Source organism: Heloderma suspectum, chromosome 6, assembly GCF_057233095.1.
Source record: "Heloderma suspectum isolate Gila_16-S chromosome 6, 16-S_ref, whole genome shotgun sequence".
NCBI classification, from domain to species: Eukaryota; Metazoa; Chordata; class Lepidosauria; order Squamata; family Helodermatidae; genus Heloderma; species Heloderma suspectum.
The window spans coordinates 40,243,160-40,262,267 of record NC_139463.1 but is presented as its reverse complement, the minus strand read 5'-3'; the positions used below and the strand labels follow the sequence as shown (position 1 = coordinate 40,262,267).

At 44.1% G+C, this 19,108-nt stretch overlaps 1 protein-coding gene across 5 annotated transcripts in view; it reads left to right on the top strand.

Annotated features, from left to right (window-relative positions):
- PIWIL2 (piwi like RNA-mediated gene silencing 2) overlaps positions 1-18,773 on the top strand; it is a 59,467-nt gene extending 40,694 nt beyond the window's left edge. For all 5 annotated transcript variants that reach the window (XM_084804029.1, XM_084804030.1, XM_084804032.1 and 2 more), the window contains exons 21-23: positions 3,723-3,976; positions 7,374-7,481; positions 17,842-18,773. In XM_084804029.1, coding sequence (XP_084660155.1) covers positions 3,723-3,976; positions 7,374-7,481; positions 17,842-17,998 — 519 coding nt within the window. In that variant the 3' untranslated portion in view covers positions 17,999-18,773. The remainder of the gene's footprint in view (positions 1-3,722; positions 3,977-7,373; positions 7,482-17,841) is intronic.
- Positions 18,774-19,108: the final 335 nt, after the last annotated feature.

Sequence of the window (19,108 nt, the reverse complement as noted above, 5' to 3'; positions counted from 1 at the left end):
TGCCTAGTTTCAGCTAGTAATCCAGTTGCCTATTTTGGGCCAACTGCAGTTTCCAAACTGTTTTAAAGGGACCCCATGTAAAACACGTTGCCATGGTCCAAATGGGAGGCTTACCAGGGCATAGTTAATTGTGGCTAAGTTTCTCTATCTAGGTAAGGTGGCAGCCGACATATCAACCAAACCTGGTTAAAGGTGCTTCAAGCTGCAGAGGTCACTTGAGTCTCTAATGACAGTGCTGGGTCAATAAGCATCCCAAGGCTGTGAGCCTGATCCTTTAGGGCAGGCTAAGGGAGTGCAATCCTATCTAGAGTAGGCTGGACAAGCCTCGCCCAGTGGACAAACTACCAGCCAATAACACCCTTTCCTGTCTGGATTGAGTACCAGTTCGTTCTTAGCCCTCCTGATAAAGCAAGGATCACATCAACTCCCTGGTTTCTGCCAAGGACGTTGCCTTGTAATAAATCAAAGCTACCCACTGTATCCTCTCTCTCAGTCCTAGCCAGTGGTGAGGGATGATGGGAGTTGTAGGCAAAAACATCTGGAGGACCATACATTGCCCACCCCTGATCTAGACTAAAACTGATCCATGTGCCAGTCACTTCCCATCTCAACTGCTGCAGTCTTTTTCTCTTGCCTTCCTTTGTCACACCTCCGTCTTCTCACTTCTGTCTAGAACTGCCAAAATCCATTTACTTTGTGTCTTATCCAAACCCATGCAATGCCTCTCAAATCCTATTCCCCTCCATGTTGTTACATTAATGCTGTCTGTGGCTTTGTCCCGCCATCTCATTTTGGCTTTACTTTCCAGTATATCCCTGCCTGTGGTCTTTGCTCCTCCACTACCCTCAAGTGACTAAACTTCTCCTGCATTCTTAAGACTCCATTTATTTTCCATTGCTGTTCTTACGTACTCCCATAACACTTCTGTGGTACTAACTCCTCTCTTTTTTTCTGCAAATCCCGCTTAAAAAACCACCTTTTCCCCTAAAGCCTTTGGCTTAAACTTGTAGAGCTTTTCTACACGAGGCATTTATTGTGTGCTGATTCCTCACTCAAGATAGTTAGCAGGTCCTTTATACCAATGGTCTCAAACTTCTTTGATCATGCACCCCTATCAGTAAAAACCTTTTGAGCATGTACCCCCAATATATATATATTTATTTATAAATGATATACATGTACTGCTGTACTAATATATTATGTACATTATGAACCATATCCAAAAATATAAATTAAAAAGGATGAGAAAGATGAAATCAACCATATTTTAAAAATTATTTTATTAACAATACAAAAAATCTTTTTCTTCTCACTAAAAAAATTGTTATTAATATTTTTTAGTGAGAGCAATGTGATTGAACATGCTTCATTATTTTTGACAACCTTGTTTAACATTTTGTGATACAGTGATTCAAAGGTCTGGTTCTAAGTTCAGTTTATTTCGATACTTGGTTTTAATGGCTGTCATAGCTGAAAAAGACACCTCACAAAGATACATAGATCCAAATGGAAGAAGTGCATCTTTGGTTACGCGTACTAAATCATAATACTAATTTTTCATCCCCATCCACCAATTATGCAAAGGTTTTTGTTGAAATTCAGCTACTAAATTTCCATCTTTCCTGATGTCAGTCACTTGTTCTTTCAAACTAATTGGAAGGTGTTGCATTTTTATATTTTTAACAAATGGGTTCAAAACCCACTGAAAGTCTTTGTTTGCAAGATTTTTAAAGAGGTTAGAAAATTCTGTTTCCAGGTTTTTTAAGTGTGCAGATATGAGAGTTTTTATAGGTGATAAAACTCACCTATAACTCATTGTTCTCAACAACAAAATCACATACTGATGGAAACATTTCCAAACATCCATTTTATTTATTTTTTTATTTCATTTCATTTCTATACCGCCCAACAGCCGAAGCTCTCTGGGCAGGTTCACAAAAACTAAAACCAAACAACACACAATAAAACAATTTAAAATATATAGAACATTAAAACCACAATATAACAATACATCCACAATAAAACCTAGCAGCAGTACAGGAGTTTAAAATACAGATTTAAAACAGCAAAGCTAAAAGTTTAGAAAGCTAAAATGCCTGGGAAAATAAAAAGGTCTTCACCTGGCGCTGAAAGGAGTACAATGTAGGCGCCAGGCGAACCTCACTAGGGAGCTCATTCCAGAGCCGGGGTGCCACAACAGAAAAAGCCCTCCTCCTAGTAGCCACCCGCCTCACTTCCTTTGGCAGGGGCTCACGGAGAAGGGCCGCTGATGATGATCTTAAGGTCCGGGCAGGCACATATGGGAGGAGGCGATCCTTCAGGTAACCTGGCCCTAAGCCGTTAAGGGCTTTGAATGTTAACACCAGCACTTTGAATCGGGCCCGGAAATGGACTGGCAGCCAGTGCAGCTGGAAAAGTACTGGCGTAATATGAGCTCGCAGGCCAGTCCCTGTTAACAATCTTGCTGCCCTATTTTGGACCAGCTGAAGTTTCCGGATTTTCAAAATGCTCTCTCCGTAGCACAAATTTCTTTCGAAAAGCAGTTACTTTCTCACTCACTGTTAAAATGTCACCTTTACCTTGAAGGGACAGATTAAGTGTGTTGATTTTTTCAAAAATATCTGCTAGGTAGCATACTACTGACAGCCACTTGTCATCACAGAAAAGGTCAGCAAATTTGTTCCAACTTTGGTCTCCTTCGGCAGGATGGTAGCTGCTCCAGTGCCATGGCCAAGCAAGTAACTGCACCTTCCTCTGCTATGCCTGGCAGAGACAGGCGCAGTTGCTCTCAGTGGCCGTGGCAGAGGCAGGATAGGACTGGAGCCGTGGGAGAAATGCCATGGAGCTTCCCTCTCAGCTCCTGTCCCATCCTGCTGCCTCCACAGCCACATCATTGCACACAGTGGCAGCTCATCGGGGCAGCAGGAGGCTGCTCAATTATCAGGCAGCTCACGCACCCCAGTGAATCATCCTGCACACCCCATTTTGGAGACCACCGCTTTACACAATGTCATCATACTTCAGGGCTTCTCCCATGCTTTGCAACCATTGGGGGGGGGGTTTTTCTAAAGAGGAAAGTCTGGTATATCTTGAATAGCAGCATGAAACCCTCCATGTATTTCTGCAATTCCACTATACCACAGCACCATCTAGTGGTTGTGTAATGGAACGTATAGAAAAGCAAACTCTGAAAACAAACACACACAAAGGAGCCGAACTCCCACAATGAATCTGAAAACAGAAGTCGCAGTTAAGTGGCAGGTTAAAAGCCTCATGTAGAAAAGGTCTTAGTCTTTCCCTCCAACCACAGTAGTGAACATTAAATCCATGTAGCTTCATTTGCTCACATTTATGTTTGATTGCCATTTCTTACTTTGCCTTTCCTTGTTGGATTGCAAACTGGATTCTGTAGAATGCAATATATTTTGATGGTGTAATAATAAAGATGACAATAGATGACAGAATTATTTTCCATTGATAGATCTAGCCACAACTATAATTTTCTTTCCAGAATATGCACACAACTTGTTCCTTTGAGTTTTTTTGGGAGGTCAGCTATAATCTTGAGTATCTTGAATAAAATGAGGGGGCTGGATATAAGTGTTAGTAAATAAATGCAGCATGTGTGTATATGGAAATAGTTTACATGACCCAGAGAAAATGTTGGCTTAAGCTATCCAGGTCTCCTTTCATATGTTACATGCCTGTTTATTTTCCTGAAGGTCAACCACTGCCTCCCTGAGAAGATAGTGGTTTACAGAGATGGAGTGTCAGATAGTCAGCTGAAAATGGTAGAGAGCTACGAAATCCCACAACTGGAGAAATGCTTTGAAGCTTTTAAGAATTATGAGCCTAAAATGGTGGTCTTTGTGGTTCAGAAGAGAATTAGTGCCAACATCTATTCGGCAGCCACTAATCACTTCACAACTCCTTCTCCGGGTACAGTGATAGACCACACAATCACCAGCCGAGACTGGTGAGTAACAGTTAACACTGCCCTTTCTCTGCACCCCTCCATAGGCTGCTCTACTCTTTCCATAGGAAGGCATTGCTGCATACAGTAGAAGGAGCTAGGTCTCTGCATTCTCTCCTCTCCCCTTTCTTTGCCCAAGATAAAAAAATCCACGTCAGGGTAAATCTCAGTTGGTATAAATCCCATTTACTCTGTGTTGTCCTTCACCTTTATTTTCTTCTGTGACCTTTCTTGGCTAGGGAAACCATTTGGGGAGTGGGAGGAGTCAGGGTATTCAGACTGTTTCAAGTGGCAGCAAAGATGTCATAAGGTGGGACGGGACTAATCAGGGTGCAGAAATTCCAAAAACAAGCTTGTGAACCTTCAGTAATCTTACTTGTTTAAAATATTCAAACCATGAGAACTAGAACTGAAGCCTGGGAAATGTAGTGCCTCACTACTCACTCCACTCCCCCCCCCCCCCCGGTAGATAAATGCAGGCTAAAAGTGGCATGCTAGAACTCCGTAGATGACGTTGGGTCATGTAGGCTCATGTAAACCTCACTATCAACTTTGGTTGTGCAAGCCTTTAATCAACACATCCCCTTAAGAATTGGATCCAGAGGTTCCAAGTCTGTGGCAGCGCTCCTTTTGGAGAGCTCCTTGCCTAAGGCAGAGTATCTACTTAGGCAAAGGGTGTCAGTCTTTCTAATGTTGATGGGTGCTTCCAGGGAATTTTATCACACCATTGCCTTGCCTGATTCACAGAATTTTACAGGGCATCCAGACAATAATGTCTTCCACCCTCCCGTGTTTTCCCACAGTTTCTTCCATCTTTTTTTCTTACAGCAAAAAATCTGTTAAGGAGAAAAAGATGGAATAGCTGCACAATGCATGGAATAGCTGCACAAAGATGGAAGGCTCTCTCAGTGCAGAGAGCCTTCCATCTGGAAGCACCCCATGCCTCTCAAGAAAGTGTTCAACTTGCCCTGATGGGAATCAGGCACCCACGTACCTTTATTTCATTTCCCCAATCCTCTAAGAGTCCTTACTGAGAGACAAGGCTAAGGAAATCCTTCTCAACACAAGGAGATAAGAGTATAGCAGACCTAGCCCTAGTGTTTACCATCAAGAAGAGCCTGTTAGGAGGCTGCCTGACTGTTCTGTGTGATTTAAGAAATAGGTGCCCTATTTCCTCCCTGGCTCTTCTCTCCCCAGCTACTCCTCCTCAAAGCTTTAGTTCTGTGGAAAGAGAGAGTCAGTGGGGAAAGAACAGAGGCAAGTAGGCTCTCTGGCCAGCAGTGCCTTTTTTTTACCTTGCTTGCTGTTGCTATTATCAAGTTTCTCTCTCTCTCTCTCTCTCTCTCTCTGTGTGTGTGTGTGTGTGTGTGTGTGTGTGTGTGTGTAGAGAGAGAGAGAGAGAGTTTTCTCTGAGGAGTACAATACTAAATTTTAATTATATAACTGTTGAGTCCGGCTATTCAACAGAGGAGGAAGTCTTCCACCCATAAATCTTAAGCATCAAAGTAGAAGCACTTTTTCCCTTTTGGATTTTCTTTAGGGGGTGCTTTTCTGGATTCTGTTCTACTGTGTCTAGTTTTAAACTATTTAGCTTCTCATAGATCAAGGGCTATTGTGGACTTCTGTCAAGGTTCACCTGGCAGTGATCTGTAATTACCACTAACCTGGGGATAAAGCCTCCCTTCTTCCGTGTGCTGTGTTCTTCGACGTTCAACGTGCCGTCTCTGTTGGCTTTTTTACAAGTCAGAGAACTTGACTGCACTTGACTCAGACTCTCATTAGCTGCAGTTTTTCAGAAACTTGTGCTTTTTCACTAAGGTAGTTTCACAATTCCTCATCTGTTTCAGGTTGTGCTTCTAGGAGTCTTTAACTCTGGATCTGAGAAGGACTTTTTTCTATAGACACAACTTTATAAGTCAACAAATCTGCTTCATGTGTGTGTCTGTTCGTTTGTCTTTGGGAATCTTGCCAAGGGCAACTTTGGCTCTGCTGTACTCAGCGTCTCTCCAGATGGATTGCTCCTCAAAACAAGCAGTGCCCTGGCCCTTCTGCATGCTCCGCTATAACTGTGGTCATGTTTATGGGTTACACTAGATGCATCTCCACATGGGATGTTTCCAGGACTGCAGAATGGCCACTGCCATCAACTTCTATGAAATCGAATGCCCTGGAAGAGATGAGAGCTTTACGAAAACTATTCCCAGTGGTCCCTTCACCTGATTGTCTCTTAACTTACACCTCTTGGTTCTCTAATCTCTTGTATGTTGGACTGCGCAGGGCCCACAAAGGAGAAAACAGAATTGCTTATTGTCCTTTGAGTTGATATTCTGTGCAGCCAGACTTGCGATCAAAGCAAGCCACCATGGCTTGTTTAAATTGCTGGTGCCTGCTGGGCACCATTAATCTAAATACCCACCTGGGCATGGCTTGTCACGTCATACAAACCTGGAAAGCATGGCATGGCTTGTTTGAGGGAGAAACAACCCTTAAATAACCTATAGCCTGTTGGGTTATTTGCGGGTTGTTTACCCCTCAGACAAGCCATGCTGCCTCGATTCAGACAACACAAGAAGCTGCACCCAGGTGGGTGATTAGGCTAACAGCGCCCGGCACACATGACCTATATAAACAAGCCACCATGGGTTATTTAAGCCACCATGACTAGTCTGTCAGTCCAGCCTGTCCTCCATCCCCAGAGTGGGAGACCCTCTAGAGGTCATGTTTTTGATAATGTGGTCAGTGAACTCACTGGGAAGGTGCTGACCCCATGTATGGTGAGGAGAGGGGTAAGTCACCACTCATAATCTTCCAGAGCTTTCCAGGAGTTCCTGAATAGTCTGCACTGCATAGGTGCATTCCTACATCTGTGATTTCACAAAATATGAACTGTGGTACTGGAGGAAAATTCTGAGAGTGCCTTGGGCTGCAAGAAGATCAAACCAGTCCATACTCCAGGAAATAAAGCCAGACTGCTCACTTTAGGGAATGATATTAAAGGCAAAACTGAAGTACTTTGGCCACATAATGAGAAGACAGGAGACCCTGGAGAAGATGCTGATGCTGGGGAAAGTGGAAGGCAAAAGGAAGAGGGGCTGACCAAGGGCAAGGTGGATGGATGATATTCTGGAGGTGATGGGCTCAACCTTGAGGGAGCTGGGGGTGGCGACAGCCAACAGGAAGCTCTGGTGTGTGCTGGTCAATGAAGTCACGAAGAGTCGGAAGCGACTGAACGAATAAACAACAAACACTTAAAGAATAACAGTTGCAAGTCAGTGACTCTATTTTCCAGTATCCTTTCTGAAGGAATTGAAGAACTAAGCCCCCGCTTCTCTCTAAGTAAAAATGGTGTTAACAGCAGTTTGTGATCTCTCTTCTTTTCTTTTTTTAAATTAATTCTTAGGGTGGATTTTTACTTGATAGCTCACTGCGCACGACAAGGCTGTGGTATCCCTACTCACTATGTATGTGTAAGGAATGCTGCCAATCTCAGTCCTGATCACATGCAGAGGTGAGTGTATTTTATGTTTTATGTATAATTACTGTTTTTAGGATTTTGTTTTATGATTTTTATGTTTGCATGTAAACCAATTTGAACGTGAGGAGTATATAATTTTAAAGAGGGTTGGAAATAGGGTGTTTTCTTGTATCATGCCGTTAAAAATAATACACAGCCCCTCCAGTAGTGGGATGGTCCTCTGATGAGGGTTTGCAGTTGTTGAGAGTATCAGAGAACAGCCCTAGGAATATCCTCTCTGAAGAATTGCATTACCTAGCTCACTGGGGCTTCTTTGCAACACTGTGGGCCATGTCATCTGCCAAGTACTCAAAACAGGAGGAGGGTGTTTATATAGCTGTATATGTTATACATAGTGGAAGCTAGGAGAAAAAAAGGAAAGGTAGGCTATGCTTTGCAAGAGTGTAAGCTCAAGGGGAGTATTTGAAAATAAAAGACAACCAGTCAGAGAGATTGGTAAGAAATAGCAGGATCGACTGGCCTTGGTCTGGATTTTTGTTTCCCTCAAGCTATCATTAAGCAAAGGACTATCAATAAAATAAGAATGGTGACTCAATAATGGGTTAACAGCACTGAGTCTCATGCATTAAACTTTCTATTTTAAGCTCAGGTACCTTGCTCGTCCCTGCATTTTGTTCTTACAAATTCCTATCACACTTGGAAGGGATTTTGTTTTCCCCTCTGGAGCTACATTTTAAAATGTCCAGTGGTTTACACTGAGCATGTGTTGCACATCCATGCACAAGCATGTACAGAGGTTTGAGTGGGCAAGCACACAGTCATTTCCCTCCTCTCTTGTGTACCTTTTTTCTTACCATATCCATCTGTCTTTGTTTGGCTAAAAGTCTTGTAGAACCATTTCCAGCAGTGCCTTAGTAAGCTGCCATACGTTGAGCCAGACCATCAGTCCATCTAGCTCAGTACTGCTTCCACTGACTGGCCGTGGCTCTCAAGGGTTTCAGATGGGTCTTTTCCAGCCTTGCCTGGAGATGCCAAGGACTGAACGTGGGATCTTCTCCATGCAAAGCATGTGCTCTACCACTGAGCTACAGCACCTTTCTTCCTTGGAATTGAACAGGAAATTGGCACTTTAACTGCACATGTGATGCTTACCTTGTTTGCTAAACTATGGGTAATAGAGAACACATTTGACAGTGGAGCAGTGTTTTCATGGAGCTTGCTGTGGTCGTGAGCCTGAGGTTCTTTACCTCATGATAAACTCAGCTGGTGTTGCCCAGGACTGTTGAAGTACTAGTCACTTCCAACTTGAAAGGTCTCCAAAATACTGTGAGTAATTACAATGTTCTATAAAGAGATCGCCAGCAAAGGAGATTGTTACCTTGTTGTGGTGCTGGAGCTTGAGCACCTCAATGACGTCATGAGCTAAACCGTGAAGGGACACCCAAGACGGGAAGGTCATGGCAGAGAGGTCAGACTAAATACAATCCCTGGGGAAGGAAATGGCAACCTACCCCAGTATTCTTGCCATGAAAACTAAATGGATCAGTACAACCAGAGATATGTCGGTATACCATCGGAGGATGGGACTCCCAGGTCGGAAGTTGGTCAAAATGCTACTGGGGAGGAACAGAGGATAAGTTCAACTAGCCCCAGATGTGATGACGCAGCTAGCTCAAAGCCGAAAGGACGGCTAGCAGCCGATGGTGCTGGTGGTGAACGACGAATCCGATGTTCTAAAGATCAACACACCATAGGAACCTGGAATGTAAGATCTATGAGCCAGGGCAAATTGGATGTGGTTATTGGGGAGATGTCAAGATTAAAGATAGACATTTTGGGTGTCAGTGAACTGAAATGGAATGGAATGGGCCATTTCACATCAAATGACCACCAGATCTACTACTGTGGACAAGAGGACCACAGAAGAAATGGAGTAGCCTTCATAATTAATAATAAAGTGGCTAAAGCACTGCTTGGATACAATCCAAAAAATGACAGAATTATCTCAATTCGCATTCAGGGTAAGCCATTTAGCATCACAGTGATCCAAATATACGCCCCAACCACAGATGCTGAAGAAGCAGAAGTAGATCAGTACTATGAGGATCTGCAGCACCTACTGGATAGTACGCCAAAAAAAGATGTTATTTTCCTTACAGGAGACTGGAACACCTGGAATTACAGGCAAGCATGGTCTGGGAGAACAAAATGAAGCGGGACGTAGGCTGATAGAATTTTGCCAAGACAACTCACTGTGCATAACAAACACTCTCTTCCAACAACCCAAGAGACGACTTTATACATGGACTTCACCAGACGGTCAACACCGAAATCAGATTGACTACATCCTTTGTAGCCAAAGGTGGCGGACATCTATGCAGTCGGTAAAAACAAGACCTGGAGCTGATTGTAGTTCAGATCATGAACTTCTTATTGCACCATTTAGAATCAGACTCAAGAGAATAGGGAAGACCCACAGATCAGTTAGATATGAGCTCACTAATATTCCTCATGAATATGCAGTGGAGGTGAAGAATAGATTTAAGGGACTAGATTTAGTAGATAGGGTCCCGGAAGAACTATGGACAGAAGTTGGCAACATTGTTCAGGAGGCGGCAACAAACAACGTCCCAAAGAAAAAGAAAACCAAGAAGGCAAGATGGCTGTCTGCTGAGACACTGGAAGCAGCCCAAGAAAGAAGGAAAGCAAAAGGCAACAGTGATAGGGGGAGATATGCCCAATTACGTGCAAAATTCCAGAGGTTAGCCAGAAGAGATCAGGAATTATTTTTAAACAAGCAATGCGCGGAAGCGGAAGAAGATAATAGAATAGGAAGGACAAGAGACCTCTTCCAGAAAATTAGAAACATCGGAGGTAAATTCCAGGCAAAAATGGGTATGATCAAAAACAAAGATGGCAAGGACCTAACAGAAGCAGAAGAGATCAAGAAAAGGTGGCAAGGATATACGGAAGATCTGTATAGGAAGGATAACAATATCGGGGATAGATTGGACGGTGTGGTCAGTGAGCTAGAGCCAGACATCCTGAAGAGTGAGGTTGAATGGCCCTTAAGAAGCATTGCTAATAACATGGCAGCAGGAGATGACAGTATCCCAGCTGAACTGTTTAAAATCTTGCAAGATGATGCTGTCAAGGTGATGCATGCCATATGCCAGCAAATTTGGAAAACACAAGAATGGCCAACAGATTGGAAGAAATCCGCTTATATCCCCATACCAAAAAAGGGAAGCACCAAAGAATGTTCAGACTATCGAACAGTGGCACTTATTTCACATGCCAGTAAGGTAATGCTCAAGATGTTGCAAGGTAGACTCCAGCAATTCATGGAACGAGAATTGCCAGATGTACAAGCTGGGTTTAGAAAAGGCAGAGGAACTAGAGACCAAATGGCCAATATCCGCTGGATAATGGAGAAAGCCAGGGTGTTTCAGAAAAACATCTATTTCTGTTTTATTGACTAATCTAAAGCCTTTGACTGTGTGGATCATAACAAATTGTGGCAAGTTCTTGGTGGTATGGGGATACCAAGTCATCTTGTCTGCCTCCTGAGGAATCTGTATAATGACCAAGTAGCAACAGTAAGAACAGACCATGGAACAACGGACTGGTTTAAGATTGGGAAAGGAGTACGGCAGGGCTGTATACTCTCACCCTACCTATGCAACCTGTACACAGAACACATCATGCGACTTGCTGGGCTTGATGAATCCAAGGCTGGAGTTAAAATCTCTGGAAGAAACATTAACAATCTCCGATATGCAGATGATACCACTTTGATGGCTGAAAGCGAGGAGGAACCTTATGACGAAGGTGAAAGAAGAAAGTGCAAAAGCTAGGTTGCAGTTAAACCTCAAAAAAACCAAGATTATGGCAACCAGCTTGATTGATCACTGGCAAATAGAGGGAGAAAACGTGGAGGCAGTGACAGACTTTGTCTTTCTAGGCACAAAGATTACTCCAGATGCAGACTGCAGCCAGGAAATCAGAAGACGTTTACTTCTTGGGAGGAGAGCAATGACAAATCTTGATAAAATAGTGAAGAGCAGAGACATCACACTGACAACAAAGGTCCGCATAGTGAAAGCAATGGTATTCCCCATAGTAACCTATGGCTGCGAGAGCTGGACCATAAGGAAGGCTGAGCGAAGGAAGATAGTTGCTTTTGAACTGTGGTGCTGGAGGAAAATTCTGAGAGTGCCTTGGACTGCAAGAAGATCAAACCAGTCCATACTCCAGGAAATCAAGCCAGACTGCTCACTTGAGGGAAGGATATTAAAGGCAAAACTGAAGTACTTTGGCCACATAATGAGAAGACAGGAGACCTTGGAGAAGATGCTAGGGAAAGTGGAAGGCAAAAGGAAGAGGGGCCGACCAAGGGCAAGATGGATGGATGATATTCTGGAGGTGACGGACTCGACCTTGGGGGAGTTGGGGGTGGTGACAGCCAACAGGAAGCTCTGGCGTGGGCTGGTCCATGAAGTCACGAAGAGTCGGAAGCGACTGACCAAATAAACAACAACAACAATAAAGAGATGGTAGAGAGGCTTGAGAATATAATGCCTGTCTCTGGTGAACTGGTGAAAAGGAAGTTAAAAGGGGGAGTCAAGAGGATTAAATGCTTGTAGATTACTCAAAACCACAATAATAGAAGCCTCACTAAAATGTATACCACAGGTTAGGAAAGGTAGCACCAAGTCCAAGAGGTCGCCACCATGGTTAATGAGCAGTGTTAAGTGAGCTATTGGAGAAGAGAGAGTTTCCTTTAGAAAATGGAAGTCTGGCCCAAGTGAGGAAAATAAAAGGGAGCACAAGCTTGCACAAAGGTGATGCGAGCAGACAGAGATGCAAAAAAGCAGTTTGAAGAGCATATTGCTAACAGTATCAAGTCCAACAATAAAGAATTCCTTAAATATATCAGAAGCAGAAAACCAGCTAGGGAGGCAATTGGACCATTGGATGACAATGGAGTTAAAGGAGTACTGAAGAAGGACAAGGAGATTGCAGAGAAGCTAAATGAATTCTTTTCATCCATCGTCACTGCAGAAGATATAGGACAGATACCTGATGTTTTCAGGAAGGGAGTCTGAGGAACTGAGGCCAATACTGGCAACAAAAGATGAAGTTGTCAACCTTATGACAAATTGAAAGCAAATAAATCACCAGGCCCAGCTGGTATCCATCCTAGAGTTCTCAAAGAACTCAAACATGAAATTGCCCGTCTTCTAACCAAAACATGCAGCATGTCCCTAAGATCAGCCTCTACACCAGAGGACTGGAAGATGGCCAATGTAGCACCAGTTTTCAAAAAGGGATCTGGGGGGTCCTGGGCAATTACAGGTTGGTTAGCTTAACATCTGTTCTGGGTAAATTGGTTGAAGGCATTATTAAAGATAGAATTAGTAAGCATATAGAAGGACAAGCCCTGCTGAAAAAGAATCAACACGGCTTCCGCAAAGCTTAGTCCTGTCTCATTAAAATTGTAGAGTTTTTTGAGAGTGCCAATAAACATGTAGACAGGGGTGATCTGGTAGACATTGTTTACTTGGACTTCCAAAAGGCTTTTGACAAAGTCCCTCACCAAAGACTCCTGAGCAAATTTAGCAGTCATGGAATAAGAGGACAGATCCTCTTATGTACTGGTAACTGGTTAAAGAACAGAAAGCAGAGAGTAGGAATAAAAGGTAAATTCTCCCAATGGAGGGAAGTAAATAATGAGGTCCCAAGGGATCTGTATTAGGGCCAATGCTTTTCCACCTGTTCATAAATTATCTGGAATTAGGATTGAGCAGTGTCGTTGCCAAGTTTGCAGATGACACCAAATTATTTAGGGTGGTTAAAACAGAAAGGGATCGCGAAGAGCTCCAAAAGGATCTCTCCAAACTGGGAGAATGGGCATCTAAATGGCAAATGCGGTTCAGTGTAAGCAAGTGCGAAGTGATGCACGTTGGGGCAAAAAATCCCAACTTCAGGTATAAGCTGATGGGATCTGAGCTAGCAGTGACTGACCAAGGAAGAGATCTTGGGGTTGTGGTGGACAGCTCAATGAAAATGTCAACCCAATGTGCAGCCGCTGTCAAAAAGGCAAACTCCATGTAACGCATAATTAGAAAAGGAATTGAGAATAAAACTGCCAATATCATACTGCCCTTATACAAATCTATGGTGTGACCACACTTGGAACACTGTGTACAGTTCTGGTCACCACACGTAAAAAAAGATACTATAGAGCTGGAAAAAGTGCAGAAAAGGGCAAGTAAAGTGATCAAGGGGTTGGAGCATCACCCCTATGAGAGAAAGTTACAATAGCTGGGATTGTTTAGCTTGGCAAAAAGGAGGGTATGGGGAGACATGATAGAGGTCTACAAAATTATGCATGGTGTGGAGAATGTGGATACGGAGACATTTTCCTTTCTCTCTCAAAATACTAGAACCCGGGGTCATCCCATGAAGCTTATTGGTGGGAGATTTAGGACAGATAAAAGGAAGGACTTCTTTATACAGTGCATAGTTAAACTATGGAATTCGCTACCACAGGATGTAGTGACGGCCACCAATTTATTTATTACATTTCTATACCGCCCCATAGCCAAAGCTCTCTGGGTGGTTTACAGCAGTTAAAACATTAAATACAATATAAAAAATTTAAAAGCCATTTACATAAAATGCACAGACAATATGCACAAACATATAACTGAAAACAACTTTGAGCAGTCAGTCATAATTAAAGACACATCCAGGACTGATTAAAACTCATCATGTGCTGCCAAATGCCTGAGAAGATGATAATGTTGGTGTCAGGCAGACCACACTGGGGATGCTCATTCCACAGATGGGGGGCCACCACTGAGAAGCTTCCCTCGGAAGAGGCACTCAGAGGAGGACCTTAGATGTTGAATGTAGAGTATGGGAAGTTTCTTTTTGGGAGATGCGTGCCGTCAGGTATTGTGGTCCGAAGCCGTGTAGGGCTTTATAGGTTAAAACCAGCACGTTGAGTTGAGCTCAGTTGCATATAGGCAGCCAGTTCAAGTGGGCCAGGGTTGGTCTTATATGTGCGGACCTTCCAGTTACCAATCTGGCCGTGGCATTTTGCACAAGCTGCAGCTTCTGAACTGTCTTCAAAAGCAGCCCCACATAGAGCGCATTGCAGTAATCTAACTTGGAGCTTACCAGAGCATAGACAACTGAAGCCAGGTTATCCCTATCCAGATAGGGGCATAGCTGGGCCACCAACCAAAGTTGGTAGAAGGCATTCCATGTCACTGAGGCCACCTGAGCCTCAAGTGACAAGAATGGTTCCAGGAGGACCCCCAAGATACAGACTTGCTCCTTCAGGGGGAGTGCAACCCTAACCAGAACAGGTTGAACACCCACCATCTGGTCAGCAGAACCACCCATTAACAACATCTCAGTCTTGTCTGGATTGAGCTTCAGTTCATTGGCATTGTCACAGCCAGGCACTGATTCAGCACATCGACAGCCTCACCTGAAGAAGATGAAAAGGAAAAATAGAGCTTCGTGTCATCAGCATACTGATGACAGCGCACTCCAAAACTCTGGATGACCGCACTCAACCATTTCATGTAGATGTTGAACAGCATAGGGGACAAAACTAACCCCTGTGGAACCCCATATTGAAGAATCCACGGGGCCGAGCAATGTTCCCCAAGCACCACCTTCTGGAGCCGACCCTCCAAGTAGGAGCGAAACCACTGCAATGCAGTGTCTCCCACTCCCAACTGAGAGAGCCGTCCCAGAAGGATACCATGGTTGATGGTATCAAAAGCCTCCGAGAGATCAAGGAGAATCAACAGGGTCACACTCCCCCTGTCTTTCTCCCAACATAGGTCATCATATAGGGCAACCAAGGCTGTTTCTGTGCCAAAACCAAGCCTGAACCCAATTGAAATGGGTGGCCAATTTGGATTTTTAAAGCCAATTTGGATGGCTTTTGAAGGGGGTTAGACAAATCCTTGGAGGAAAAGGTTATCAGTGGCTACTAGTCTTGATGGCTATGTGCTGCCTCCAGTACCAGAGGCAGTGACCCTTTGTACACCAGTTGCTGGGGAACATGGGTGAGAGGATGCTGTTGTGCTCATGCCCTGCTTGTGGGTTCCTGGTTGACAGCTGATTGGCCACTCTATGAACAGAATGCTGGACTAGATGGACCCTTAGTCTGATGCAGCATGGCTCTTCTTATGTTCTTTAAAAATTCCCTATCTTTGGATCAGTGAACTAGAATCACCATTCCATAGTTCTCCTCCTATCATGTACCAAGCATCACAGGATAGAATTCCTTCTCCTCTAGCAAGTCCTGTCTACCAGGAATCAAGAGGAAACATATCCCCTTCATACATCTTACTTCTGCTTAGCTAGCTTGTTGTTGGGAAGTGTTGATAACTCATTTCCACAGGGCCTTTGTGCCTATGTGCTGAAACGCACCATATTTCCAAAAGTGCAAGAAAATCCCCTCAATTAGATAATGGGCTGTATCTGATTGGTGAATTTTTTGCCACCTTGGAACATCATGGCTGATCCTTGCTTCAAGAAAGTAAGTTCTGGAATCTCTTTAGGACTGTATAGCATCAAGTATTTAGAAAGTAAACTGTTCTGTTCATATACTTCCTACTAATTTCTCCCTCATCCTTTAATCTTAATAAAGCTTCTAAATTGGAGCCTGGGGTTTGACTGCATGCCTTGATAGCCCAAGGATCTGTCCCTGTGTTAAAGCATGCAACATGGACAAGTGATCTGGCACAAAGGGAGACAAAGGGGTAGCAGGCTTTCTTGCTCGGCACTGGCTGGGGAGTCTAGCTGGGAGCTGATCCCTTCCCAACTAAAATTAATCTCAGCTTTTGGAGTTCCTCTCACTCGTTGAGAGGTGGTGGCAGACTTGAGTGGAAAACACTGCGGCCTGGCACACCCCATGGGGCAAATGGGTACATTGTCACCCCAGTTAAAGCTGTACAGATTAAAACAAAAGACAAACTCTTGTGCATAGGTGCTCAACATAGCACATAAAGCAGTACCTCTGATATAATATATGAATGAGATCTCTTCCTCTGTGTGTTTGTCTTCATCTCCTGCTACGTCTTTAAAAGCCCTTATTTTTTCTCTTTCTCTATCTTGCATTCCCATCTGGCTCTTCGGTGTGTGTTTTTCTGCCACCTTTTTCTCCTCATTTTGATTTTCTCCATTATACCCAATATTCAACATTATCTCTTCCTTTCCATTTCCCCTTGTGTTTCTTGTCACAAATTTAAATGGTAAGCCTGCAGGCAGGGCCTTGTGGCTTTTAACTAATGTACAGTACTTAGAACATATGAGAGGCTTTATCAGAAGGATCATAAGAACATAAGTAGAGCCCTGCTGGATCAGACCAAGTATCCATCTAGTCCAGCATTCTGTTCACACAGTGGCCAACTGACTGTCAACAAGCAGGACATGAGCACAGCAGCACCCTCCCGCCCATGTTCCCCAGCAACTAGTGTACATAGGCTCACTGCCTCTGGTACTGGAGGTAGCATAGGGATGTACGAAAGTCACTTACCTGTTAGTGGATTATGCTGATGCTGGGGGGGAGGCGCTCCGTCCCTCCCCCCGAAATTCTGGCCGGGGGGAAGGCGCTCCGTCCCCCCCGCCCCCCGAATCCTGGCCGGCCGGCTCCACTCCGCAGGGATTCTCCTGAGCCGCTGGCTAGCAGGATCGCAAATGGTGGCGGCCGTAGCCGCCGCCGTTTGCGTCCCTGCAGTCAGCCATGGTAGGCTACGTAAATGTTTACGTAGCCTATCACAGCTGATTAAAACCCCCCAAAAAACAACGTGCATACGCAAATGGCGGCGCCCATGGGCACCGCCATTTGCGTACGCACGTTTTTTTTTGGTTTTTGTTTTAGTCAGCTGTGATAGGCTACGTAAAGATTTATGTAGCCTATCACGGTGTTTTTTAAAATTTAGCCGTGATAGGCTACGTAAATCTTTACGTAGCCTATCACGGTTTTTTGTTTTTTTTTAAACTTGGAAATGGCAGCGGCAGTGGCCGGTCAAAAGACCGGCCACAGCTGCCGCCGCCGCCAAAAAAAACTACCCCAGGTAAGTCCCATCCCAGGGGGGGCAGGGGGCCGTTCCGCCACCGATTTCGGGGGGCCGAATGCGCTGGCATTCAGCCTCCCTGAGATCCGTGGTGGAACTTTCGTACATCCCTAAGGTAGCACATAGCCATCAAGACTAATAGCCATCACGATGATTCAGAGCCAAGCAACAACAGAGAGGGTCCCCAAAATTCCTTGTGGGACAGTAAAAAGAGCATGAGACCAGGAATTCTAATCAGGATTTTTCTTTTCTCCTTCTCCCTTTCTCCCACCCGTTATTAATAGGCTGACCTTCAAGCTTTGCCACATGTACTGGAATTGGCCAGGAACTATCAGAGTGCCAGCCCCCTGCAAGTATGCTCACAAGTTGGCCTTTCTCTCAGGGCAGGTTCTGCATCATGAACCAGCACTTGAGCTCTGCGAGCAACTCTTCTTCCTGTAGCTCCTCCAGCCAGCCGTCTTCAAGAGAGCGTGGAGAATGCAGTCCCAGAAGGTCAAGATGAGAAGGAATCGCCCTGTGCTTACTGTTGATGGGTAGCACGTGCCAGCCTTGGAGTGCCACCATAAACGTTGGCTCCGGAAGAGCTCTTGCAGCCCCCAATCCTAAGCATGTTTATTTGGAAGCAAATACTTAAGTGTTTTTTTGGATTTCAACATCTTGTAATAAGGAAGAAATACCTCACTTTGCCAGAGCAGCTAACTGCTGGCAACTTCTTGATCTTGTGAAAACGGAAAATTCCAGGCAGTGCCACAATGAATATTGTGCATGTTCAGTTGTTGCATGTCGTTTTCTCTCTCCCCACCCCTCACACTCTCCAAATTCAGAATCAAACAAGAGTAATATTTTCAGTTTTAGTTGGTAGTTAGAAACTAAGCACACACACACAGGTGTGCGCACACACCAAATATTCCCCAAGTGCTTAAAAATCTTCTATTTAGGGTTATTTAAGGGATTTTATGGTTATGCACTTTTAGTTTTTGTACTATCATGCTCTTTAAAGCAAACCTTTATATTTTTCCTCTTTTCGTTAAAGGTAGTATTTATTGTTAGGCTGGAATAAAAATGAAAGAACTTATTTTTCTGTGGCTGAAATAACTTTATGGTGCATGGTTACATAGTACGTGGTCATTTAAACATGGCAATTGCATCTCGTTTTTATGAAATGTTCTGCATTGATCATGTAGATTGTGTGTTTAGCAGATAGTTAAAATATCTGAAATAAGGAAGATTTTTTTTCACCGCATTTAATTTGCATTGCCAAAGACCCTGAATATCCACATCTTCTGTCTGTGACCAGCATAGCTACAGCAAGCCTTTGGTGCTGAAGCACAATAAATATTCACATAAATTAAGTACAAATTTGCATTGGCTGCCTAGAGTTTTCAGCAGCTGTTAAATGCAGTTGTTACAGCAGGGGGCAATATACTGCCAAAAATGTTGGGTAAGTCAGGGGTGCACGAAAGTCACTTACCTGGTCTCGCAGCTTTTCGCGGTGGGGGGGAGGCGCTTCGCTGCTCCCCCCGCAATGTTCAGGCCAGGGAGGGGAGGCTT